This window comes from Desmodus rotundus, chromosome 3, assembly GCF_022682495.2.
Source record: "Desmodus rotundus isolate HL8 chromosome 3, HLdesRot8A.1, whole genome shotgun sequence".
Lineage (NCBI taxonomy): Eukaryota > Metazoa > Chordata > Mammalia > Chiroptera > Phyllostomidae > Desmodus > Desmodus rotundus.
Window position 1 is genome coordinate 200241508 of NC_071389.1, and position 26239 is coordinate 200267746.

General features: G+C 62.9%; 1 protein-coding gene across 1 annotated transcript in view; it reads left to right on the forward strand.

The window, feature by feature from the left end:
* The window catches only part of TBC1D22A (TBC1 domain family member 22A), a 133693-nt gene that overhangs the window by 24843 nt on the left and 82611 nt on the right, over positions 1 to 26239 (forward strand). The window contains exon 5 of the mRNA XM_024579417.3: positions 19822 to 19892. Coding sequence (XP_024435185.1) covers positions 19822 to 19892 — 71 coding nt within the window. The remainder of the gene's footprint in view (positions 1 to 19821; positions 19893 to 26239) is intronic.

Below are 26239 nucleotides of genomic sequence, written 5' to 3' on the forward strand. Positions count from 1 at the left end.
GATGTCTGAGTGGTGCGCTCGTGGGGAGGGACAGCAGGTGCCCCCGCCCGACTGGGGACAGAGCTGCTAGGGACAGAGTGTGTGTCGCCATCCGTACTGTGCCTGGAAGCGCGGCGGTGGTTTGCTCCAGCACTTACTGGGGCCCAGCGGGCGGCGGCCCCTGCTCAGCAGAACACAGCCCTCTGTTGGAAACTCAGTCTCACGGCACACGGGCTGAGGGTGCCGGGTCTGTCTGCGTGGACACCCTCTGAGGTGGCCGGTCCCCGCGATGCCCGGGGCTGCTTGTGGCTGTGGACCCCCAGAGCCCCTGCCGCGGACTCGGGGCCCTTCCCGGGCGCCGTGGCCTCTACCTACCGGCTGGTTCCGGGAAGAGAAGCGCAGCTCTGCCGTCAGCGTGGTGGCAGTGTTGTCCTTGTCGCCTCTGGCCTCCGGTGGGGAGCACCTGGACTGGGGCTCCTGCACTGCAGGCCTGTTCCCCGGGTCAGGAGCCTGGGGTCTGTGGTCCTGGCTCCAGCAGACTCGGCGTCTGGGGAGGCGTCTGGGGAGGGCGCAAGGCCTGGCTCCCAGGTGTGGCCCCTCGCAGTGTCTGCATGTGGTGGGAGGGGCTGGGCCTCCCTGGGGCCTCATTTATAGGGACGGAGGGACCCCAGAAAGGCGGCAGCCCCGCCCAGGGCTGCGGCAGCCGGTGGCAGCAGCCGGGCGTCTCGAAGCTTCCTTGTGGTTCACACTGCTGTGCTCCGCGTGCGGGGACACGAGGGGTCTGTCTTTGGGAGCCTGGTGAGGACAAGTTGTGCTTGGTTAGAGTAAGATGACAGGGAGGGATTTCTAAGGACTGGAGATGCCAGGCGTGGGAGATGGAAAAGAATTCCGTTTGGCGTCACCGCGGCACGCGGTGCGGGAAGGCAGTTCCTGAAGTCAGAAGAAGCGTTTGGCCAGCTGCCGAGAGTGAAGAGGATGGTGGGTCTTGTAGGGAGTGAAGGACGTCAGGACGTCACCGTTACTCCGAGGCACCTGGACGAGCGATGTGGTGCCAGGGAAGGCCTTGGCTTTGGTTTTGAGCCAACTCCTGAGATAGTAATACCAAGTGAAAGCTTTCCAGATAAATCGAGGGATGTGTTTAATTTGGTCCTAAAGGGTAAAGTTCAAGTTTGCTTCAAATGCTTAAAAATGAATGTCGTTTTTCTCATTATAACATGCTCTAAAAAAATGAGGTAAGGATATCTTTTTTCTTAAAGACTTTATTTATTTTTAGACAGAGGAGGGGAGGGAGAGAGGGAGAGAAACATCAATGTGTGGGTGCCTCTTGTGCTCCCTACACCGGGGCCCTGGCCCGCACCCCAGGCGTGTGCCCTGACTGGGAATCGAACCGGCAGCCCTTTGGTTCACAGGCCTGCGCTCAGTCCCCTGAGCCACGCCAGCCAGGGCTGAGGATATCTTTTAAGCCCATCTTACTCAGCGTGCACGTCACCCGGGCAGGTTCCAGAAGTGAGATTCACCACGTGATGGCACGCGGGAAGCCACAGCTGCCAGTCACCCTGCCCCCGTAAGTCTCAGCACGTTGGGGACAGCGGGGGAACCAGAGTGTGGGCTCTGGGTCCCTTCAGGCATGGCCACGCTTCGCCATTTGCTAATAGAGTGACCTCGGTTTCTTTGTTTTTTAAAAAATCTTTCAGCGTCAGTTTCCTCACGTGTAAACGGGGTCGCGGTGCTCACCTCCGGGTTGTCCCGGAAGCACGTGAGGAGATCTCGCAGTGCGCCCGGCACGCGGCGGGCGGCCGTGCTGGCCCCTGGAGACCCCCGCAGCGAGTTTTCACAGGCAGCGCGAAGATGGATGTGATTTGTTACCCGTTTTTCCCCCAGCTAACGTTATGTCAGACGCCTGTCCCATGTTGCTAGTCTTCATAACCATCACTTTTAACGGTTGTGTGTTTTCAGAACGATCTTTACTTAAAGTTGTTATTAAAATTGTATATCTGTCTAAATCAACACTTAGTTTATGTGCTTAATCGAAGTCGAGACGTATTTAATAGTGTTCGAAAATGCAACACAAGCTACGGCAGGAGCAGTGCTCCTTGGTGGTCGGGGCTGGGGGCAGGTGGGGTACGGGAGGGCCGCTCACGCAAAGGTTGGGAGCAGGTGATGCTCAGTTCTACTTTTGTTTGCTAGGTTCTTTTTTAATTGAAAAAGCTACATTATGCAGCGTTTAAAAATTCAAGTGGTCCCTGAGGGCTTCCGTAATGGCACACAAACCCCAGTACCCTGCAGTCCCTCTTCTCCCACAAGTGCTCTGTGTGTGGTCCAGCGCCGTGGGGGTGGAGGGGGTGGTGGTGGGGGGGGGAGGGGTCCCGCCCGCCTCCTTTTCAGCCTGCAGCTGAGGGCAGACAGCCCTTGGCCGTGCCCTGCCCCACCCTTTACAGCACCCGCACTGCAGGGCGGTGTTGGGCACCTGTGTGCCGGCGTTCTGTTCGCCAGTGTCAGGACGGCACAAAAACCATCCACTTTTCAGGGAAAACACAGGCCTCAGGTCGAGGCGAAGTTCACAGCACACGGTAAAGCATCTTGAGTGTGCGATGCAGCAGCATCCGGCTCATTCGCAGCGCCCTGCAGCTGCCTAAAGGCGCCCATGCACCACGGGGAGAGTCTTAGCGCAGGCTGAGCTCCGGGGAGACCCACGGCCCCTCCCCACCGCGGTGCTCTGGACGCGGAGACGTGGGGATGTGCACCTGGTGGCATCTGCACTCCGTGCGCGCCGCCGCGGTGTTTGCCGCAGCCAGGGTGTGGAGGTGGCCTGCGTGTTGGATGCAGGGGAGGGCAGTGTGTGGACACGCATGCGTGCGCACACGCATGCACATTGGGGCATCACACAGCCGTCGAGAGCGAGGGCATCTCGCGGTTGGTGACCACACGCACGGCCCTCGAGGGCACTCTGCCAAGCGAGGCAACTCCGACAGAGAAAGACAGATGCCGCGCGATCCCACTTCCCTGTGGGGCTGGAACAGAACCGCCGCCCGCCCCCACACTGGACCACCAGGCTCGCAGGCCCAGCAGTGGGGGCCGGGGGCGCGCTCAGTTATGAACCCCGGAGCCCCGGGGAAGCGGCCTGTGATGCGGCGGGCTGGCAGCAGGGCGGGGCGCTCCCGTGGGCGTGTGGAAGAGGCGGAGACAGGAAACCTTAGGGCCTCCTCACAGGGCAGAGGCTGTGGCCGTGGGCCGGCCCACGTCCCCCACTCCCTGGGAGGCCCGTTGCCCCACGCATGCACATCTGGAGCACTCTTTGTCCTCCTGAAACTCGTCTGACGGTGTGCGTCAGTCGCACCTCGATGGGAGTCTCCTCCGTGCAGACAGGCAGTCAGACACTTTCTGTCCGGCGCAGTTACACGATTCCTGCAATCAGGTGAGGTGACAGGTCCTCCTGTGACCCGTGGGTCGCCTGTCTTCAGGCGTGCCCTGTGACCAGATTTTCCAGTTCAGGGCAAAATTACCGCCTGGACAACGTGACACGTTGGATCTGTGACTTTCCGAACACACGTGGGGGCTGTGGGTGGCCGAGGTGTGCGGACTCTGGGCCGCTGGGGTCCGGACCGTAAGAGAGGCTCAGACTCGAGTGTGAGCAGTGCGTGCTGTGCAGCAGAGACCGTGGGTGGTCCGGCTGGGGGGGTTCTCCCCTTCCCGCTGAACAGGTGGCCGGGCCCAGGCCAGGGTGTTCTTCCAGGGGACCAGTGGGTCCCCAGGCAGAAATGGCTGAGCCAGAACTGCCCTCGCCTCTGACTCTGCTCACTGGCTGTGGCGGTGACCCTCGCCTTCATTCTCAGGCCCTGAGGGGGCCCGGTGTGTCCCAGGAGCGGGGCGGCAGCAGTGTGACCAGGGCCAGCAGGTGCCACCCTCGGGAGCTCCCGGCCCCTGGACCACACAGCCCCGCGCTCATTGCACACGAGGTGGGGTGGGGCTGCGCGGCTGGGACACGGGGGTGCAGGGGGCGTGGGGGGCGGCACCCCCAAGGGGAGTTGCTGTGAACCACGCTCGGGTTCGTTGTTCCTGCAGCCTCACTGAGGGAGTGCGAGGAGACTCGAAGTTACTTCTGACGGCGTGTCTCAGTTAGGAGTCCAGCATGCGCTCAGTGCGTCCCCCGCCCTCCACCTGGAGCCCGCCGTGTGGCCTGGGGTCGGACTCTGTCTCTGAGACCTGGGGTGTGGGTCACAGTGAGAGCGGGGCTCCTGGGCCCCGTGTCAGGTGCCCAGTGGCCCCCCCAGGCAGTGCGGGGATGGAGTGGTGGTGGGGGGGCTGCCTGCGAAGGGGGTGGCAGCCCCTCTAATGAGGTGGCATTTAAGCTTGGGCAGAAAGAGGAGGAGTCAGCTGTGGGCTCCTTGGGGGCCCCCCAGGAGAGGGAGCACAGGGAGCTGGCACTAGGCACAGAAGGCCCTGGGCTGGGGGAGGGAGGCGGGGGCCTGCAGGGAGCCCAGGGTCGGAGCTCACAGCCCCCCTGTGCCTTGTGGTGGGAAGTCCCTGGAAGATTTCACGCAGGGCCTACCTTGTCTGGTTTTGGCTCTCCAACCCCGTCTGGCTTTTCTGGGGAGGTGGGAAGGACTTGGAGGGGTGTCGAGGTCCAGGGAAGCTTGGTGGTATGGAGACAGAGAGCATGGGGGCCCGTTTGGGGCTCATTCTGAGCCTCCAGAGGAGGGCCTGCTGGTGACCGGAGGTGCCGTGAGGGAAGCGCCATGGGGGCCCCTGAGGGTTGGGGCTGGGCGTTGGGAAGAGGGGTTGTCCACAGAGATGAGCGGATGTGGGGACACAGGACAGGGCTGGTTGGGGGCGGGCCTGAGTGCCGGTGGGAGGGGATACCGGCTGTGGGGGAGGGGGCCGGGGGCATCAGCAGGAAGGGGAGACCTCGGGGGACCAGCTTGGCTGGCACGGTGCCCCTTTGTTCCTTGGGGAGCACACTTTTGCTTCAATTTTGCCTTAAAATACGTTATTTGAGTGTGTAGCAAGCCTTGTGGAAGACTGGGAGTCTCAGAAGGGGTCAGCTTGATAGTCATGCACATAATTTAGTTGTCCGCTAAATGAACAAGTTTCAAAAGGAACGTTTTTCTTCACCAGGAATTTCTTATAGGGGCTTCTTCTCCGTGGGTTCCACTCTCTGGTCCCGTCCCACTTGTGGTGGTGGGTGCGGCGCTTTGCCCCTCTTGGTTAACTAAGTGCTCGGAGCAGGGCCCCCCCACCCCAGCCCCCACCCTGGCCCCCACCCCAGCCCCCACAGCACAGAGCAGCCAGCTCTGCTTCGTCCCTCGGCGCTCTCCCCCGAGATGCTGGAGGCAGAGCAGAGATGCAGGGAAATTTGTTTTCTCCATCATTATGAATTATGTAACACCTCCTTGCGAGAAGAGATTGTAACAAGTTGTTTCAAATAAAAATTGTTCTCACGCATTAAATACGTAATATGAAAAGTCATTTCTAAAGCAGAAGTCCGTCTAGGCTGAGAGGCACTCCGGTGTTCTTTCTTCATTGAGCAGTAAGTCACGGGCCCTCTTCTGTGATTAAACGCTCTTCTGCCCACAGACGTCCCGTGGCCGCGCAGGGTCCCTCGTTGGGGGGTCCTGCCGTGTGTTTGGCCACCCCTGTCGGTTCGCGTCTGTTTCCCCAGGTTTCCCCACCCAGCGCTGCCTCATACATTCCGGTGCTCACATGCCCATTTTTAGGGCTCGGCCGAGTTTTCTTTTTTCCACGTATTAGGGGCCATCTGTATTTGTGCTGTTGGTACTCGGTGCCCACTCTTCTGTGGTGGCGTTTGTACGTGAGAGCAGGTTTTGATGTTGAGAACTTTGTCCTTGGTGGTGCTGGAGGGAGGCCGAGTGAGGCAGGTGGGGCCTAGTGACGGGCCCGCCCACAGGGCAGGTGCTCGGAAGAGCCTGCACTGGGACTCCTGGGCGGGAGGACCCTCAGAGGGCGGGCGCAGCCCGGGCATTAAGGCCTTAAGGGGATCCCGGCCCCTCAGTCCGAGCCGATGTGCCCGCACCACGCCTGAGAGAAGGAGGTTCCGAGTGTCCTGGTGGAAGGTCACACGGCCCCGAGGGGTGGAGTCAGGATTTGAACGTGGCCGGCGTGCCCGCTCTCCAGCTCCCTGTGGATTTCGCTTCAAAGGGCATGCCACCGCGTCGTTGCCACCCTCGTGGGGAGCGGGGCACGCGTTCCCCTGCTGCTCTTCACCCAGCGCTCTCCGGGCGGAACATGCTCCGGGGCCTGTTGAAGAGGCGGTACCAGGCTCCTCACCGCTCCTCTGTGTCTTTGTGGACATCGCATCTGTGTTTTGGCGGAGGGTCCCAGCACCCAAGGTCTTGCTCTCAAAGGGACAAGGGAAATGGCACCTGTCTCTGTGGGTTGGTCCCTTTCTCTTGTCACTGCCTGGAGGGGATGGGCCGAGTCTTGGCTCCTGGCCCTGCCGGTCCTGATGGGTGACCTGCAGGTTTCCTCCTCCGGGTCCCCGTCCTGTGCGCGGGGTTGCTGGGACGCTGAAGCAGACAGGTGCTGCGTGTCTGTGGTCATCGGGTGCGGGGAGGCGGGGTGCTGGCCTGTGAAACCTGCTCATTCCTGGTAGAGCATGTGCGTTCTCTGACAAATCAGAGTGGCAGTCAGCGCCCCCTAGAGTTGAAGGAACGCGATAACCAGGCATGAGTGGTGGTGGAGTTTCTAGGGGCAGCACCACTGGTCACTTGGTCAGGTGACTGCTCTGGCATGTGGGGTGCTCAGTGGATCCAGTAAAAACCACAAGGCCTCCCTGGGGTGCGGGCGGAGCCACTTCCTCGCTGCAGGTCCGGTTCTGAGGAGTCTCCTGGCATCCCTGGCTGTGTGGGCCTGCCTGTCCGGAGGCCTTCTCTGCTTTGGCCTCGCCCTGCGAGGGGTCAGCCGTTCTAAACGAGGATGCCTCTGTCTTCAGGGTCGGTCTGAGACACTCAGCTGCCCCCAGGTGTGGCCCGTGTGTGATGTAACCTGAAGAGGGTGGTTCCAGGGAGCTGGCCGCTCACCCCGACCTACTAGCAGCAACACCGGTGGGAAGTTTCTGGAGGGCCTGTGCCGGGCCCGTCGCAGGTGGTGGTGGTGCCGCCCTCCGCACGCCCTGCTGGCCGCAGCAGGCTGCTCAGCCGTGCAGCCGGGGCTGGGCGCCGGCCCAGTCGAGACCACGGTGCCCTGGACGGCCCTGACCTGCAGCCAGCGTGGGGCTGTGCTGAACCAGTGAGCGAGAACGCAGGGGACCAGGGTCAGCTCCTTTTTGTTTTGGTGGAGGACGGATTAGCTCACGTGCAGTGTTTCCCGTCCTTCGCCAGGAAGCCGTCAGCAGGGACTCTGCCCTCTGTCGGTGGCAGGGCTGATTGACGCGGCTCTGTGCCGGGAAGCACAGCACGTTAAAATGCTCCTCGTGACCTGGTCGTAAGGTACCCGGTGCCGCAGCACTCCGGGTGGTCCTGCGTGTCCCGCCTCGTGCAGGCGTCACGTCGTGGGCTGCCACTCGGGTGCGGGAGGGCTGCAGTTCTGGTGGCCTCGTCCCTCCTGTCCAGCTCCTGTCCCGCTCCGGACCCTGTGGCACAGTCTTCCCCGCCGGGCCCACAGGGCCTGTCTCCTGGGGCCGGGGGTTGGGCTGTCTGGGCTCCCTGCAGCCTGTGAGGGGCTCGGGGCAGAGGAGTGCACCTGCCGGCTCGGCACCTGTCTGAGGTCACCGTTGCTGCAGCTGTCTGTCCACGGTGTGACTGTCCCTCAGCAGTGTCACCACCCGGAACCCTTGAGCCTCCTGCTCTCCGTCCTCGTGGGCCTGCGCTTGCAGCGTGGGTGCCCAGCGGTGTCTAGTGAGTGACAGCCCTTCAGAATCGGAGTGGGCCTGGCTGCGGCTGTGGGTCTGAGCCGCGCAGGTGGCGGCCTGCCCACATTGCGTGGTCCTCATCCTGCCTGAAGCCCCTCACCAGCATGGGCAGCCCGCGCTGCCCAGCTGACCAGGTGGGGGCTCTGCTCCTGGGGGGCTTTGGTGGCGTGATTGGTGGTGTCCACGCAGTGCCCCGGGCTCTGAGGGAGCCTGCTGAGGGGCCCCAGGGCCGCCAGGATGAGGGTCGCATTCCACTGCAGCAGCCTCTTTCGCCCATGGGGCTCCTCATGCAAATTGGGCGGTGGGGCGTGGCTGCCCATTGGGGCCCCACCCATCCAAACACCCTGTCTTGGGGCCTCCGGAGCCCTCACTGAGGACCTGCCCTGGGCCTTTAGGGAGGCCGGGAACAACTGGGGGGCGGGGCTGCTGTGGCCAGCCCCTGAGAGGCAGTGTGGGCTCTCGTGTGCCTATGCCCAGCGGTCTCTGCCTCTCTGCTCCGGAGGGCACGTGCTTGGCTTGACCCCGTGGGCTGCAGGTGGGCATCAAGGTGATGAAGTGGAGAGAGGGAGGCCTGTGAGGTCTCCAGGGAGACAGAGAGGACCGAAAGACGCAGGGCCGGAGCCTTCAAAGGCCTGCCGTCCTCCTTGTTGCTCACGCTCTTGCTTCGTCACACGTTTCCTTCCCAGCGCCTCCCGGGCCACTGCACATAGCTCGCTTTGGTCCTGCACTTTGGTCCACTCCCTCTGCCGCTGTGAGCTCACGTCCCTGCCGCCTCTGGACTGGACCGTGCGGGAGGCACGGTCCTCTTGCCCCACCGTCTGTGTGTGGACTTAATGCCACACCAGTCTGCCTGTGGTGGCTTCTGCTTGAGCCTTTGACACGTGGCCTGAGAGTTGGAGAGCGCAGGCCAGACGTCCTAGCCTGAGATGCCCGACGCCGCCCTCTCCGGCCTCCGCCTGCCCTCCTGCCCTGCCGTGGGCTGCCCTCCGCTGCCACGCTCCTGCACTCTGGCCACGCGGGCTTGTTTCTGCTATTGAGTGTGCCACCCACAGAGCGTGAGTGTGTGTCACTCGCACATTCACACAGTGCACACGCACACACTGACCTTGACACTGTTTCGAGTGGTTCACGTCCTGTTTCGTGCTCGAAAGAGCCCGTGCGGCAGGAACTGCCATCCCCGCCTCGGGCGAGGAGCACAGCCCCCAGCTCCACGTGCAAGTCCTCTGGCCAGGATCGGAGCCAGGACAGGCGCCAATGGGGTAGCAGCGCCCTCTGTCTGGCCGGGGCCAGGGGGCGCCTCCTGTGCCATTGGACCCCGCAGTCCACGTCGTGAGCCGTGCTTAGTAAGCTCGGGGTTCTGAATTTCTTCAAAGGTGTGTTCCCGGAGTCCACTGTCCTTGCCGGCCTGCCGGCCTCCCCACGCCAGGTGCTGCCTCACCTGGGGAGACAGGTGTGCCCTTGGCAACATGGATGTAGCGTGCTGGGTAAGGTGTGGGCCCAGTAGGGATGCTGACAGTGCTCCAGGGCATTTGGGTGGGGAGGTGGGCAGGGCCGCCGCTGCTGGGGCACCACTTCACCAAAGCAGGGGATGTGCTGGGTGGGCAGCAGCCCTGTTCACCACGTAGTGCTTATCACGTGGGCTTCCCAGCTCCACCCACACTGGCCCTCCCCCTCCCCATGGCCTCCGGTGAGTCTGCACCGAGCGATGGGCCAGCCGCTGCAGCTTCACACCCAGCCCTCAAACTCCTGAGGGCGAAAACCCACGGGTGCCTGTTCCGTGGGGTGGCAGGCGGGTGGAGGCTCTGTCCAGGCCGCGCCGTGCGCCCTCGGCCAGCAGCCCAGGCCCTCGTTGGGAAGACACGCAGTCTCCATCAGGGGTGGTCTTCCAGGCCCCGGTGGAAGCGAGGGGCTGGTGTAGCTCCCAGAGCCTCCCGACACTTTTGCCAGGATGCAGTGCGTCCTGCCCACGCACGGTCCTTGGCCAGAGAGGGCACGTGGCCAAGGCCAGCCTTGCCAGACAGGGACGTGGAACCCTTGTAGGGAAGCGCGTTCTCGGGAGCTGGGGGTGCGCGCTGGGATATTACAGACACACACTCTGGTTGGTGGCAGAGTGGGAGGCTGTGTGCGGAGGTGAGTCTGGTTTCTGGGTGGTCTGGGCGGGAAGTGATGCCCTCAGGGAGGCCAGGGCTGGGGACAAAGAAATGCAAGACTTGAGAGGTGTCTCCGGGGAGGCAGTCCTGGCCACGGCGTCCCTCACGGCGTCCCAGCACATCCTGTGCTGGGCAGTGCCACCCGCCTGCCTGCAGGGCTCTGAGCTACCTGTCTCTGTCCTCGGGGACTCGGTAGCTTCGGGGGCGATGAGTCTCAAGGAGCAACTGGAGAGGCCGAGTGTTGGAGCAGGGGCAGCCTGGCTGAGGCGGTCAGGAGGCCCTTCAGGAGAGTGTGGCCGCCGGCAAAGGGGCGTGGGCCCAGGTCGGTGGGCCGCGCAGGCTGTTTCTGAAGCGGCGGTGTGCTCTCTGGGCTCTGGAGCCTGGGCTCTGGAGCAGGGCACTGCGTGTGCGGAACTGCCGCACATGGGAGTTGGGCGCCGGTCCCCAGGGGCGCCGGCCAGGTGCCCCCACGGTGTTTCAGTAGCGTTTTATTTGAAATGTGTTTGACATCCCTGGCCCCTGCAGACGACGTCCACATCCATCCCATGTGAAACAGGCACAGGGGGGTCTGGAAGCCGCAGGTGTCGTTACCAGCAGCGCACGTTCTCCTGACAGGAGACCCGCACCGCCCGTTCTGCGCTCTGCGAGTCGAAGCCCAGAGATGAGCTGCTGCCTGCGGGTCCTGCGAGGGTCCTGCGAGGATCGGGGGCCGCCGAGATGGACAGCACTCTTTGGCCCAACTCCAGACAGGCTGACCAGTTGCCGGAGTCCAAAGCCGGCAGTTTACTTTTCGCTTTTGATCGCGAGACACTTCAAAACCGGAGAGAAGTTGGAAGATGGGTCAGGGATCACCTGTGCTGCCCACAGGCCGGAGTATGCAGTCTGCCTGTCGGTCCGGCTCTCCGTCCGCCCAGTGACTGATCTTTTTAAAAAGTGAGTTTCCAAGGAAGACGTAGAGATGAGTCACCCCTGAACGCTGACACGTGCATGTCACTGAGTAGACTGACCTATTTTCAGAGGTAGACCTTACATCGTGGAATGCACGACCCTCAGGCACAAAGCTCCGTGCGCTGAGTGTGGACGGGACAGCAGGCGGAGGGGCGCTGTCGAGGGCTGACGGGCAGCATGGGGTCGACTGTCCGTGTGCCCGGGCCTGGACAGTGTGACTGGTGAATTGAACTGCATTTGGGTGCTGTGGGTGAGCGGGGAGCTGGGTGAGGTGTGGGTGGCGGGAACAGCAGAACAGGGGGCTGGGAGTGCTGGCTCCTCTGGGTCCCGTTCTCCCGGCGTGTGGCCTGGTGGATGCTGTGTGTGCCCCTGGCCGTCAGTGGGAGATGCCCGTGGTCCTGCCTGAGCAGGGCGACCGTGGGTTTCGGGCTGCCCCCCCATCCTTACTCTGCAGCTCCGAGCGGGCTCTCGGCCTCTCTACACGGCAGTGTGCTCGTGTGTGGGATGGTCTCAGGGGCCGGAGGACTCCTCACCGTCTGGCTGCCTGCCCACAGGCAGGGCGAGGGGCGTGGCCGATCGAGTCTGTGTGCCTCGGGGCCCTCGGCTGGGGGCGAGGGTGGGTGTGCGAGGGGCGCAGAAGCAGCTTGACCTGCTCCCGCACGGGGCAGCGCGCAGGAAACACCAGCGGTGTTCTCGTTGCCCCTGCTGCCGTGCTATAGCCACGGCCACTGCCTCGCCGAGGCGAGGGTGGCAGGGACGCGTGGCCAGCCCAGATGGCGCTCTGTGGGCCGTTCACCTGGTGCCCGTGAGCGAGGGGCTCTGGGCTCTGTCACGAAGCTGACGCGCATGCTGACCAGGCCCTGCTGGCCAGCTCCCGAAAGGCAGCCCTCGCACGAACGAGCACCCAGTGTGGCTGCCGCACGTTCTGGGGGAAGCGTTCGGAGGGTCGTGCATCCTCTGGTTGACTCCTAGAGACGTCTGGAAAGTTCTCCCTCCGACATCTCAGGGGGGCCATCTTAGTTGCTATCTGTCTGGGGCATGGTCAGTGTTAACAGGAAGAGGGGCAGGCGGGGAGTGAGCCCGGCACTCGGGGTGTTGGGCACCCTGGGTGTGGGGGCTGGAGAAGGTCAGGCCTGCCTTGTATCAACGGAAGGGAGTGGCCTCTTGTTCCGGGATGATCCCCGGGAGGACGGAGGTGCCACGCCTGGTCCTCCCCACACAGACGCGCCCTCTGCAGGCTGTGCTGTGCCCGGCAAGCACGCGGGGTGTCGGGAGCAGGAGCCAGGCACTGGTGGGGTGTCAGTCCTGACGGGGTCTCGCACTCCCCGTTCTTTTGTCTGTCACTTGCAAGAGCTTGCAGGCGAGTGCCGGGCAGCCAGTCTTGCTGTGGTGTGTGGTGTGAGTGTGTGCAGACACGCCACGGCCCGCGGTTCTCTCGCGGAGCCACTGGAGGGGTCGGAATGAGGACAGTGTCTCCCCCCGACCCCTCCGGTCCTTGCTGTGGTCTGCACAGTCATTGCTGCCGAGAACGGGAAATGGGGCGGCATGCTGCTTCCACTCCTCTGTCCCTCTGCTGGGATGTCCATCAGCTTTGCCGTGACCTCTGTGCGTCTCTGTAAGGCCTCTTGGCGGCCTGTGCCTCCACCCACACACTCTCCGGCACCCTTACACATGGCCCAAGCCGGGCCACGTGGGGTCCTTATGCAGTCACAGGCATGATAGTCCATCTGAACGTGGTGGCAGGCACGTGGTCCTTGTGTGGCCCCGATGGAGAGTAGGAGGGGAGTCCTGCTTGCAGGGTGAGAGGCCCCAGGCTGTGCCGGGGGCACCGCATCCTCACGTGTGAAGGAAGTGCCTCTGGAGAGCAGAGCCCACGCTGGCCTTCCTGCCCGTGGGTGCCTGCACGGGCTGCCCGGCGCGACGGGGAGTGTGCTGAGCACAGTGTGGGGAGAGCCGGACACACTGGCCGCCTCGGTCCAGGGGCGAGACCCGGCTGCTCGGAGCGGCTGACGGGCCGTCCTCCTGCGTGGCAGGCGTCCGCACGTCTGTGCTGGGCCTGCGTTGCTCCCAGTCTCCCGCGTGGGTTCTGAGCAAGTCTTTTGCTCCACTCAGAAGATTAAGGGCAGTGTTGGGCTGGGAAAATTTTAATGAAGCACCTAACAGAGCTATTATTCATTTTCGAAACAAGTTGCTGCGGTTACCATGGCAACATTAAACCTTCTGGTAAACGTTTGCTTGTCGGGCTGCACGCAGCCGCTTTCTGTCCGGGGCTGATGGGGGAGCTGCCGGTCCACGGACCTGGCGCCTGGGAGGATTTTCTAGCTCTGCTGAATTCAGTCGTTCAAGGAATTTATGTTGTGGGAACATAAAGCTCATAAATCTAGTTTATCATATCTATCATTTAATTGTTCATGCAAGCCAGCTCTTCGTGTAGCGATTTACAGTAATCTCAGTGAAATAACAGTTTTGTGTCACGGAATGAGTGATGCGTGCGCACAAGTTGTTGAGCTCCCTAAAATCATCACGCTCGAAATGCCAGGCTCCCGTGCCGGAAGGTGAGAGTGGTGGGCGTGCAGGGCCGCATGCTGGGGGCGCCAGGGCCTGCTGTGGTTTCCGCGCTGGGCCGCCGGCCCTCGGAGGGGACGACAGGGACGCGACTTCCCGGAGGACCAGGCACCTTGCCGCAGCGACACTGCAGCAGCCGCCCCCGCAGGGTGGGTGGGCAGAGAGTCCCCAAGGGCTCAGGAGAGTTGGGGTGCCGGCTCGGGGAAGGAAGGCGCCGCGGCTGACGCCGAGATGCTTTTCAGACGCACGTCTGGCGGGGGCGAGAGTCGGAGCCTGCTGTGGGGTGCGGCAGCCAGCTCTGCCACAGAGGACGCCGCGGCGAGCGGGGAGGCGGAGAGCGCCTGGAGCCTCTCCGCCTGTGTGCACGGCACGCGTGTGCTGTGGTGTGTGGTGGCGTGTGCACTCACAGCGAAGTCAGCATCCCAGAGCTGCTGTGACTTTCAGTGAGCGGGGCCCAGCAAGCACTAGTGCTGCTGCGGATGGTTCTCACCAGGCGTGGGGCCCCGGCCGCTGTGCCTGAGCTCTGGGCCTTTGCACAGGGCACTCCTAAACTGGGGGTGGGCTGGGGGCCGGCGTGTGAGGGCAAGGCAGGGCCTGGGCAGAGGGTGGGGGCTTTCTCCTCAGGGACCTTCCCAGACGGGGCTGGCCGTCACCCACCAGTGTCACAGGGCTGTGCCGCCTTCCCCTCTCGAGTGCTCCAGACGAGCAGCATTATGAAAAATTTCAGACACGCGCAAAAGTGGACACCGCGGAGCCCGTGTACCTGCCACCACTCCACGTGTGTTGGCATTCGGCCACGGCCGTCTCGCTGGCCCTGCTTTCCTTTCCTTTGCTGTCGTTTTTCAAAGCAGATCCCAGACATCATGTCACTTTACCTCTCTGTACTTCAGTGTGTGTTCCAGAAAAAATCCGCTGCTATTTTAAGAGCACGCCGCGGACAGAGAGGCCCTTAGGCAGCCTGTCCCCTTCCCGGAGTCAGTGTGGCCCCTTGCAGCCCTGGGGCTGGGGGGGCATCACCTTCCGTGGGAGTCAGTGACCTTGATGGACGGTGCAGGGTGGGTGGCCTCCGGCCTGGGACACCCTTTCTGTAATGACCCCTCCCTTATGGTGGAGACCCTGGGCGGCGGGGGGTGGAGGACTCTGCATTGTGTTGTGGCTCCAGTTGTGATGTTTGGGTCCCATGTGTGAGGGGGGTCGTCGAAGACGCCGCCGCCCCAGGAGACCTGCAGGCAGAGGACTGGACGCCCATACGGTCGTGTCCGACAGACGTCCCTGGCGGGTCCTCGGCTTGGTTTGTGGTTTTGGTCGGTTCCCATTTCTGTTCCCAAAGACGTTTTCGTGCGCGGGGTGTGCTTAGTGGAGGCGCTGTGCGGCCGGGGTCTCTTCAGAACGCCCTTTTGTCAGCGTCCCCACCCGTGCGCTTATGTGGCTGTGCTCGGACGGGGGGGTGGTGGCTTTCTCTCTGCTCTGAGGTCGTGCCTGCCAGACCTGCTGGCAGCGTCAGAGCTTCGTGGTTTCCAGGTGCGACTTCTGAGGCCTTTACGACGTGTTGTGTGAGAGGCGACCAAACTTGGTGGGGCTGTTGGTTTGCAGAGGGGTGCCCCCCTCACCCCAGGGAGGGAAGTGGGGTTTGGAATGAAGAAGCTTCAGTTCCAAATGGACGTTGAAATGTAAACATTGTACGTAAACGTCGTATATACAACCATTCGTGTGCGAACGTTCTACACATATGAACGTTTACATACACACACGAAGGGCCTGTTCTGGTGGCACCTGGGGTCGTAGCTGGAAAAGTAGTTTTGTGTGGGTGGAGCCTCTACAGTAAACCCCCTGGGGAGCCCCAAGCCCGGGTGACAGTCCGCCTTGGAGCGGAGGAGCTGGAGAACGGTTGGAGAGGGATTTGAGCTCAGTACTTGGGAGGCACTTGGGGTAGGAAGCGTTTGCTTGGTGAGAGGGGCTTTGGAACATGTCCTTTGTCCTCACCTGTGTGGCGGCCCACCCTCCCCCACGGGGCCCAGGGCGGTGGAGGGCCCAGAAGAGCTCTTGGGGTTTCTAGTGGCACTTGCGGCCGCTCGGCCCCTGCAGTGCCGGCCTCACGGTGGGAGCTTCCCACTGGGCCGGGCAGGCCGAGAGCCAGAGCCCGCTGGCCCGTGTGCACGTCAGTCTGCGTCGTGGAGGCAGCCGCATCCTGGTTCTGCTTGCGGGGGGTGGGGTGCTCCCTGAGCCCCGGCTCAGACAGATGGACAGACCTGGTGCCGACACCCGGCCGTCGTCTGGAGGTGCCTGCTGCAGTCAGTCTCCTGGGACCTTCTCCTCCTGAAGCGTGGGAGGTGTGGACGGAAGGTCCTGGACTGGGTCTCACACCCTCATCTGGAAAAGGGGTCTGAGAATTGCCTCCTGAGGGCGAGAGACTCCCCTGGAGAGAAATGCCTGGCCTGGGCCTGGGCGTGGGGGCCGCGGCGGCGCCTCTCTTCCCCTGCCACTCTGACTGCCCCGTCCCACTTCCTATTGGGTTGTGCAGCACCAATCGCCTTTACCCAGAGTGCAGCCAGGGCCCTTGTCAAGTCTGTGCCTCTCTGTGACTGTATCTAGCTGTTGCAGAGCCGTTCCCGTCCTGTCAGAACGTCCCTGCGTTCTCTCTTCCATTCTTCTCTCTCTGACGGGCCCGCCCCGTTCAGACCTGTATTATCTCTGCCCGTCCATTGAAGTGGCTCCAGCTCGTCTCCTGGCTCCCTCTTCCCAGGGACACACTCTGTGGACGGCAGGAGGTGGATCAAACACGGACGCGGCTCTCACTTCCACTTGAGCAGCTGCCTGCTGCTCCCAGGACAGAGATCAGAGCCCCGGTATTTAATGTCCCTGTAATCGGACTCCTAATTGCTCGTTCAGCCTTTGCGGCATCAGACACAGGATCCCGCCGATCTGGGCTGTTGATTATTAATCATACACAGAAATAGGTACTAAAATGTGAAAGACTCTGCTGGCACAGTGGACAGCACTACACTGCCACACCAGTTAAATCACAGTCAACAGCAGCTCCCTTCTTCCTCCTTGCCCTGTGTGTGCCTTCCCACCCACGTGCCTTGCTCTCAGTGACCTGGGAGGCCCACCCCCTTGTGCCACCGCAGGGCTTGGGCGTGGCCGGGCTCCTGCTGTCCTGGCATGGTTACCAGTTACGCCCCGCTGTCTCCTTGGCCCAGTGTGGAGAATGGGTGCTCCTGCCTACACAGAGCGTGGGCTGGGCTCCCTCGAATCCGTGGAGCCTGCGCTGTGTGCTCGTCACTTCACAGGTGGGGGGGTTGCTGCTGGTTACCTCTTGTCCCCTGGCCCGCGCAGCTGTGATGCCGGGGTGTGGGGTGCCTCCCTGTGCCTGGGGAGCCCTGGGTATGTGCAGACAGACTGAACCCAGGTACAGCTTGTGCTGGCAGGGGCGGGGATGGGTGCCCAGGGAAGGAGGGGGTGAGTGCCTTAGCATGGGGAAATGGCGTGGGCGCAGGTGGGGAGCCAGAGCAGGGCCCCTGGACCTGGTCGGGGATCAGCAGTGGACCGGGGAGTCTCCCCCGGGGTGGAGGCTCTGGCATGACGAAGCTGGTCGGACGGGCCATGGGGGCCATGGGCCAGCAGTGGGCTTATGGTCAGCTGGCCACCATCCCTGGGTCTTTCCCTCAAGCCTTCTCCTGGGCACTTACGTGGGAGACCACGCACAGGGGCTGTGGCACCACATTGCTTTGCCTTTGTAATTACCCTGCTGCTCAGCTAAGGGTGAATGAGCCTGTCCCTGACGAGACTGTCTTCGGGCCTTCTCTGGACTGTGTCCAGCTCCTTGTCTGTGGCTTCTTCAGCCAAGGGTGACGTCTAGGGGCTCCTCCAGGGTGAGGGTTGTGGACGGGGTGAGCCAGTGCGTGGGGACAGGGAACCGGAAGGGGTGGTATCAACATCAGGGCCCTAGCCAGACACGAGGATGTGGCAAAAAGCTCTCGTAGGGGCCGCTGTGTGGCTGTCCCTGCTGACATCGGAGCATTGCAGTGCCAGAGGGACCCTGTCTTGTCGCTGACATTGTTAGGGAATGGAGTGACCTGCTGCCAGGTGCTGCTCTCCCAGGGTGCTGCTGTCCCCCACCCCCCGGGGGCAGAGCTAAATCCTGGCACAGGTGTGTGTACATTTCGATGCAGGAATCGGCGGCGGCCAGGGTCTGTCTTCAGCGCCTCCTCCAGGAAGCACGGAAGCAAACCTCAAGCTTCTCATTTGTGCGAAAGGGCTTGGATTTTTAGCGTGAAGCCTGTCCTGTGAGTGAGTGCCACGCGACAGCGGCTGTGGATCGATGGCCGGAGGGCAGCGCAGTTAGGCCTGTGAGTGACTAACCGGCAGCGGGCTGCCGAGGACGGGCACCGCGTGGCCCTCTGCCTCCCCTGCTGCGGGCTCCGGAGCACCAGTTTCCCCGCAGACCTTCTGGGTGCGCTTCTGCATCCCCGTCAGTGGAAAATGGATGTGAGTGATCTAGGTAGTTCCCTGTTACTAGGCGTTTAGGTCACGTCTTTTCAGAAGCACATGCAGAGTGCTGCGGTGACCGCCTGCATGCACGAGCTGGCCTTCGTTCTCTGGGCCACAGCCCCTGATGCCAGGTGACTGGCTTTGCGGCCGGGAGCCTTTTCCGTGGAGGCTTGGTGTCAGCTGGAGGCAGCTCCCCGTGGCGTCTAGTCCCAGGATGGCCCTCAGCCCTCTGGCCCCAGGCCACTCGCGGCCTGCCTCCCGTCCTTCCGCAGGCCCTGCCACCTGCGCTGGCTGGGGATGCCGGGGGGCTGGGGGGGCTCCCATCGCTCTTCCACCGTGCCACCCTCTGGGGCTGGGCCTCCAGATTCCAGTCTGCCCCCTCATCCTATGCGGAGCCCCACAACTGCCCTCAGCCCTGACGAGACCCGCGTACCCCGGCATTGTGCTCCCCGCAGCCAGGAGCCCCTGTCCCAGACCCACCTTCCTGAGGGGCAGCGGGGGGACACATGGCGTCCAGAGATTCCTTACCCAAGACTCTGCGACACCCTAGTCGGAGGGGCTGGCCATTTGAGGGTGCGACCTGCCGCACAGGGACCCTCAGCGCTCAGGAGGAAGTCCTGGCCCCGCCCTCCCCAGCCCCAGGGTCTGTCTACTTTCTGCCCCTGCAGATTTGCCTCCTCCGCGTGTTCACATGTGGAGTCACACCACTCACGGCCTCGAGGTCCGTTCGTGAAGGCCCCGCCTTCTGTGCTGTCCCTGGGGAGCTGGGGGGGACCTGGCGTTTTCTGTGCTGCTGTGACGTGGGAGTCCTCGCTGGGGCTGCAGCCCCGGCATTCTCCCCTTGCTTTGCCCAGACACAGCGATCAGAGAGGTTGCGTGTCAGGCTTTGTCTCTGCTGATTGCATTACCGAAGTCGCCTCTTCGGTCGTTTCTTCCATCCCTAGTGTTAACCAGCAGCTCTGAACTGCTAGGAGAGCCTAAGGAATGGTCCAGATTCCTAACCTTAAAGGAAAGGAAGAATCGCTTTGGTTTCAATAGGATCAGCTGAGTGTTGCTATTCTTACAAATTGAGTTGTATTTTCTAGCCATTCAGGGCATGTGAGTAGGACCCTCAAGGAGACAGGGAAGGTCGGACAGGATTCAGGGCCTTTCCCCTCGCCTCTCCTGTCTCCAGGAGGCTCTGCCCCATCCCCTCAGTCCTCGGCCAGCCCCGCCCCTCTGTGACCATCCCACCCGTGGGTGTCTGTACAGGCGGCAGGGGCCCGTGTAGTTAGACTGTCCGAAGGCCCGGCTGTCCCTGGTGTGCACTGTGGACGCCACCGCAGTCAGTACTGTGCACACCGGCTCCTCTCTATCACACGGCCCCCCGTAGGGCCAGTCCAGGGGGGCTGCCCCTTCAGGTGTTCTTACACAGGAGGTGGTGGGTGTGGGGCGGCACGGAAGGGAGAGACCTGGTGCAGGTGCTCAGTTGGGGGAAAGGTGTTCAGGGGAGAGAGAAGAGAAGGAGAGAAGGGAGTGAGGGCTGAGGACGGAGGTACGGGAGGCAGCCGGCCCCTGCGGTCCTCACCTGCCCCGGGGTGGTGCTGGGGACACTTGGGGTGCAGGTACAGACAGGTGAGCAGGTAATGTTTAGCACTGTTGGGGTAGGGTGGGAACTCCTCTCGGATGCTGAGAACACCGGTGTCTGCGATTTTCACCGTTCAGGTCCGTCTGGGTTCATTTGTGGGGCTCTCTGCCCCGGAGCCCTGGGGGAGATGTCTGCACGCGGGAGGCGCTCACTGTTGGTAAACCCACTCTCCCTTGTCTTTTTCTGGCCCACAGAGGAATTGCGGAAGTTGAGCTGGTCCGGGATCCCTAAGCCGGTTCGTCCGATTACCTGGAAGCTCCTCTCAGTAAGTGTCTCGTCGACTTGGTCCCGCTGCCTGCCAACATCCTCTCCAGGGGACCCGCAGGGGCAGCCCGGGTCTGGCCTGGCCGGAGCGTGGCGTTTCCGTCCTCCGCTTCACTCTAGGCCTGGTCTGTCAGGGCCGGCCAAGCACGGGAGGTGTAGTGCGCTGCGGCAGCTGTGATCTTTTTCTCCGACTTCGTTGTCCTAAGAAAGCCTTCGTGAGGTTGTCCAACCTGGGGCGTGGAGAAGTTCCAGCGTCGAGGACTGTCAGCTCTGAGGGTCAGTGATGGGCGCGTACTCGAGTGTGTTTGCTTTGTCACGTCTCGGTCCTGACGTCAGGGCAACGGACCGCGGCGTGAAACCTTCCGTTTCTGCGATGGGGGGAGTCCGGCTCCTCGGCCCTTGCACCGAGCCGCCCGTCTCGGGGCGCCCTGGGCAGGGCTGGGTGGCGCTGGCCGGGGGCTCACTGCCGGCCGCAGGCACGGCCCTGCCTAAAAAGCCCAGCTGGTACAGACAGCCTTCTTCTCTTCCTTCTGTGTCACGCTGGAGCCAAGTCGGGAGGGAAGTCCGTTTGCTCTAAATTGGGTCTGACTTCAGTAGTTAAAAGACTCTTTCTTGCTAACGAGTGTTAATAAATTTGCAGCTCAGTACCTCGTGATCCTCAGTGCGGATGCAGCTCTGTGTGGTGAGCGTTCGTCGATTAAATACTCTCCTGCCGTTAAAACCAGACCTGCTGCCACTGCTGGTACTTGCGTTTGTTCCGCGAGCGCTCCTGTAGGGGTCCGGGGTCCCCGATGTCCGCCGAGGTCGATGCGAGCTGTCCCGACCGCAGTGTGGGAAGTGCTGCTGAGGGTGTCAGGCGGGCTCTCACTGCTGCTTCGTGTTTGTGGGGGGGGTGCTGCCTCCGTGGGCGGGTCCCACTGGTCATGGGTCCGATCCTGCTTGTCCTGCCCAGGGATTGACGTGGGGACAGAGGCGCAGAGGGGAATGTCCCAGGTGCCACCTTGCTGGGTCAACGGGAGGGAGGGTGGCGGTGGGCAGCAGCTGTCACCAGGAGTCCTGGGAGTGTAGGGGACAGTCTGGTGGCCTCAGGCGCATGTGTTCCTTTCATCTATCACAGGGACCTGTGGCCCGGAGACAGGGTGACGACGTCCCTATGGGAATTAGGGGACACGGGCAGGAATTGCGGGCGAGGGGGCGCAGCTGTGCAGAAAGTGGGAGGCAAGGTCGTAGGGAGGGGCCGCTGCTGGGAGGGTCTGGGGCAGTGGGTGGCGGGGGAGGGGCAAGCAGTGAGGATCTGGCTCGGCTTACAGGTGAGTAAATGACAAAGCCGTCCTTCTGTGGCCGGGGGAGGGCATCAGGAACGGGAGCGCGGTTCTGGGTGGCACACACTGGCGCCCACTCGGGCCGGGCCTCAGGGAAGGTGGGCTGCTTGTGTGGCATCGCGAAGGGCATGGCAGAGTCGTGTGTGGGAGGACGTGGGGCAGTGGGGTTGGGCAAGCAGGGTCTCTGGCCAGCAACCACCGGAGGGGTCAGGGGCCGGAGTGGCCGGGGCTCAGGGCCTGGTCTGGGCTTTGGCTGCCTCCCGCAGCACTGGTGGGGGTGACGAGGCTGCGTTTCTGCACGAGTAGAGCCTGGGCCCATTGGAAGGTCCCTTGGTGGTCCACCCATCCATTCACCCAGGACGGGCTGAGGGCTTCCTCTGGCTCCGGCACCGCTGGGTGCTGGGAGGTGGCAGCGAAGGGGGTGAGAGCTGCGCCGTACTCGCCTGTCACTCAGGCGAGTGTCACTCGCCCGTCACTCGCCGTGTCACTGTGTCCATGGCACGGCCCTCCGCCAGGACCCATGCAGGTGCCGCGTCACAGGCTGTGTCGGAGGACGGTGGGGGAGGGACCCCCTTCAGGGCCGCAGAGAAGGGCTCTCCCAGCCAGGCACTCGCTGAACCGAGGGTCCCAGTGGGCGCCCACTCCGCTGTCTTGGGCGCTCGGCAGACTGGAGTCTCGGGGTGGCACTGCGCTGTGGCACGGGCTCTGCTCGGTGCTGGCCAGGCCGGACCTGTGGCAGCTCTGGGGTGCCCTCTAGATGTGCTTTTCCACCTGGGTGCCTGCTCACGTCTCCTGAGGAGCTTGGGAAACACTGATGCCCAGGCTCCTGTGGGTGCCCCGGCTGGGGACTCAGGCTCCATGGGGGCGGGGCAGGGCAGGGCACACACCACCCAGCTGGGGTGCAGGTCCGGGGGCATGACTTCCTGAGAGCATGTGGCCCCAGGGCTCAGCGGTGGGGGCTGGACGCTCCGTCCCAGCCCACTGTGCTTCCAGGGCCAAGAGCTGCAGTGCCGGACCCAGGACCGAGAAGAAGTCACCGTTTGTCCAGTTTACAGGACACACAACCAAAGCTGCACTTGAAGGGGAGCCCGTTTGAAGACCTGGGGAGCTAGGCGCTGTCCTCCCTGGTGTGTTCCTGGAGAGCACTGCGCTCCGTGGGCATGAGGAGCCTGGCTCTCGTCTGTGAGCCCGGCCCTGCACCCAGTCGTGACCGGGCCCTGGCACCCTGGGAGCCACGGGGCACGGAAGTCCGACAGCGTGGCGCTGACTTTGCGCTGTTAGCGCTGTGGGAAGCTGAGCAGACGCGAGTTACACGTTGAGCACTCATGCTGTGCAGGGGACGGCTGGAAGGAGGGGTGACGTTCGGCGCCACGTTTCTCTCCGTTTCCTGGCATCCTGGGCTGAGTTTGTGCGGGGACGTGGGGCGGGGTGAGGGCGTCGATGCCTGTGCCGCGGGACGGTTCCGGCTGAGCTTGCTCGTGCGTTGTTTGACATTTGTGACGGTGTTTGTGTGGCACGCTACTCCGGCAATTACGTGTCCTGCGGTTTGTCATTTAGGGTTCACTGCATCCTTGGACGTGCCTCATTTGCCTAATTTCCAGTCTTGCTTAATTATCTGCAGGCCTCGACTTGCCTCTGTTCCCGCAGGGATGGGCAGCATCAGGAGGGTGTGTGGGGGCTCCGTGCCTGGTTCCCTGGGGACTCTCTGCCTTGGGGAGTGTCTGTCAGCAGGTTCATTGATGTTTGGGGAGTGCGGAGAATTTCCGCGTCCTGTGCTGCTCCCTCAGAGCCCTTGGGTGTCACTGCCCGTGGTTAGTGTGGGGTGGCCCCACGCTTCCCTGGGCCCCCCTGCTGCTTGGGGACGGCGTGACCGTGCCGCCCCCTCGCCCGCCGCTCACCTGGGATGTCCAGCCCGGTACGAGTGAGCCGTGCTGCGCACTCTGTGAGGTTGTGTGGCCCTCCCCAGGCCATTGGCTCTGTCTCTGCCTGCCCCCTGCATCTTCTCCACCTTCTAATCCCAACCCAACCCAACCACTGGTCATGCTTCCCGGCGTCGCCCAGGCCTCTTTGCACCCGGCCCCAGGGCTGGGCCCTCCTCGGAGACAGCGTGGTGACCCGGGCGTCTGAGAGCCCAGGGCTAGAGGGCCCGCCCTCCTGAGTCTGGTCACAGGCCCTCAGGAGGCCTGAGTGCCACAGGGAGCTGCTGTGGGAGGGGGACCTCATGGCCACCACCAGGGGATCAGATGGCAGGTTTAAGACAGTGGAGGGTGGTGATGTTGGATCAGGGCCTGGGGGGAGGGTTGGAAAGGGGACGATACCCCTTGTGTGTGTGGGGCGGTGTCTTCCAGTCTTGGTCATTCTTTGAAGACAGATTTTGGCTCTGGTGCCCTGCACCCTGCGGGGCTCTCATTCTGCGGAGGGAGCAGCCGTTAAGGGCACGCGGTGTCACTTGGGTGCTGACCCGTGGAGCAGGGCCAATGGGGCGGGTGCTCGTGGGCAGGCTGCCTCAGCCCTTGGGCTGTGGGCCTGACAGAGGGCCCAGCCCTCGGAGGCACAGGCAGGCCCATCTGAAGGGGCCAGTCGGGAGCTTGTCAGGCTCTGTGGCCCCCGCCATCTCGGTCGTCATAGCTCACAGCTCTGCCCCGGTGGCCTGAACAATTCCCCATTTAACGGCCGCGCACAGCTGTGTTCCCGTAAAACTCTCTGTGGAGCAGCAGGCTGCGGGCAGCGGGCTCCCACCGGTGGGCCACGGGGTTTGTAACACATGTGATGCCTGACTGTCGAGTCAGGCGCACTGGCCTCGTTTCTCCTAAGTGGTCGAGAAACAGTGACAGCAGCCAGCACAACAGTAGCTGTAGGTGTAAGTGTATTTATTGATGCCTGTCTTTGTCAGATCAGCAAAAAGAAAAGCTTCTGTGGGCCCCAGAATTTTTGTAGTTAGTTTCCGTGTGCTGAGAGGTGGAAAAGGGGGAAAACTGCTGGTCCAGAGGAGCGGGTATCAACAGACGGAGCCGTAGCCGTGACTTCCGAGAGAGGCCCTGACTTAGGAAGCAGGGGGCCGGGGGTGGGGAGGGGGTGTGCGGGCCTGGACGGGGAGGCCGGCCGGCCGGGCGGGAGCCACTGGAGCATTTCCTGGGTGGTGTCAGGCCATCTGGCTCGTGTGTCCACTGGGGCTCTGGCCGCATGTGGCAAAGGAGGGCAGTGCGTATGTGTCCACCAGCAGACGCCTGTCCTCAGTGTCTCTGTGTATATGTGTGTGTCACTGCGTGTATGCATGTGCATGTGTCTTATGTGTCTGTGTGACCACAGGGTGGGACTTGCTCTGAGGCTCTGTGCACGGAGCCAGGACCCCTGAGCAGGGCGGGGCCTCAGGTGAGGGCCCAGGAGGCCCTGTGGCTGGGCTTCGGCCTCGATCCTCACTGGGTTCCCGAGCCTGCGTCCTCTCCTGGGTGTGCCCTGTGTCAGTCTCTTGGGCCTGGGGCAGAGCTGTCCCTTCTCTGTAGGCAGCTGGTGCCTCTGGCCCCGAGGACAAAGAGAAAGGAGTAAACTTGGGTGGCTCTTCTGCACGAGACCACGGCACTTGATGGTGCGGTGGTCACAGCGGGCGTGGTCAGTGCCGTGGTCCCCACACGCCATGTCTCTGACCTGACGAAGGCGTGTCTCCATGGGTTCCGGCTGTAACTGGATGCCCCTGCGCAGGGCAGGGCGGGGGACCCAGGGAGAGGGCTCTGTGAGCAGCCATGCCCGGCGCAGGGGCCCTGGGCTGGGGCGGTGGTGCGGGTCAGGCTCCGCTCTGTGGAACCCTTGCCTTCCCTCGTTTGGGCAGAAGCTAGGGGCTGGGGACAGTGGCCCTGTCTTTCTCAGGACTAGGGCTCCGGCTGGTGGGGGCTGGGGTGTGGGCTGTGTCAGCTGGCTGTGGCGACCTGGCGGGGCTGAGAGCTGCCCGCCCACTGGCAGGTTGCGTGGCACTGGTGGCGGACTCACATGTGCGCAGCATGTCTCTGTGCTGGTGCTTCACTCGTGGGCACTGCCCCCGGGGAGCAGTCGGGTGCCTGCTGCGCCCGGTGTCTGAGCCCTGCACACCTGGGGCTGCCCGTGCTATGACCCAGACGCACAGTCCCTGTGGGCGTCGTGTGCTGCAGCCGGGCGACAGGCCTTCTCTGCAAGGGCTGGGGGGCAGCGTGTTCTCCCACTTCAGTGGCTCCCACAGTCGGGTGGTCTCACAGCCCCCAGCTCCGCCCCTGCCTCGCACAGCGGCCGGGTCCCAGCAAGGCTTCACTGCTGGAGTGGGCGGTGGCTGCATCTGGCCGGCCCCTGTAGCGCATGCTGCTGACCTCAGGGTGTGATCAGGGTTCCAAAGTGAGGTGTGCAGGGGAGGGCTAAGCACAAACAGTGAGTGACCTGGGCTGTGGTCAAGTTAGGGACTGCTGAGACCTGTCTGCGGGGAGACGTGTCAGTAGGGAGAGAGGAGCCAGGGGGAGGACAGCGTGTGTAGCAGGGCTCCCGTGCAGACCGCACGACAGGCGTGTGGCTCAGTGCGGAGAGGACGGCACCTGGACAGGCGCATCCCAGGTGAGCACACATAGCGACACCTGTTCGTGCTCTGGGACACTCAGGCAAACCTGCTTCTGACGGATGCCACTGCGAACCCTGCAGGATGGTTAAAACGGAGAAGTTTGACAATGCCAAGTGTTGACAAGGCGCAGGACAGCAGACACTCTCAGGCACTTACCACAGGAGTGTTACCGCTTTGGAATGTCCTTTATCAGAGGTGTGTGTGCACCTCTCCCAGGTGTGGACTCCTCCAAGCGCACGTCAGGCCCCATCGAAGGCAGGTGCGGACTGTTTATAGGGAGAACTGCTGGTGGCCCCGGCAGCTGTGACCAGCCGGCTGGGTTTCCCATGTGCCAGTCACTCCTGTTCTGCACTACCAGAAGAGCGGGGTTTCAGGTGGAACGCTGAGTTTGATGAAGCGGCCAGAAAACGTGTGGTTGTGTGCCTGGCCGTAAAGACCTTGGCGTTCTGC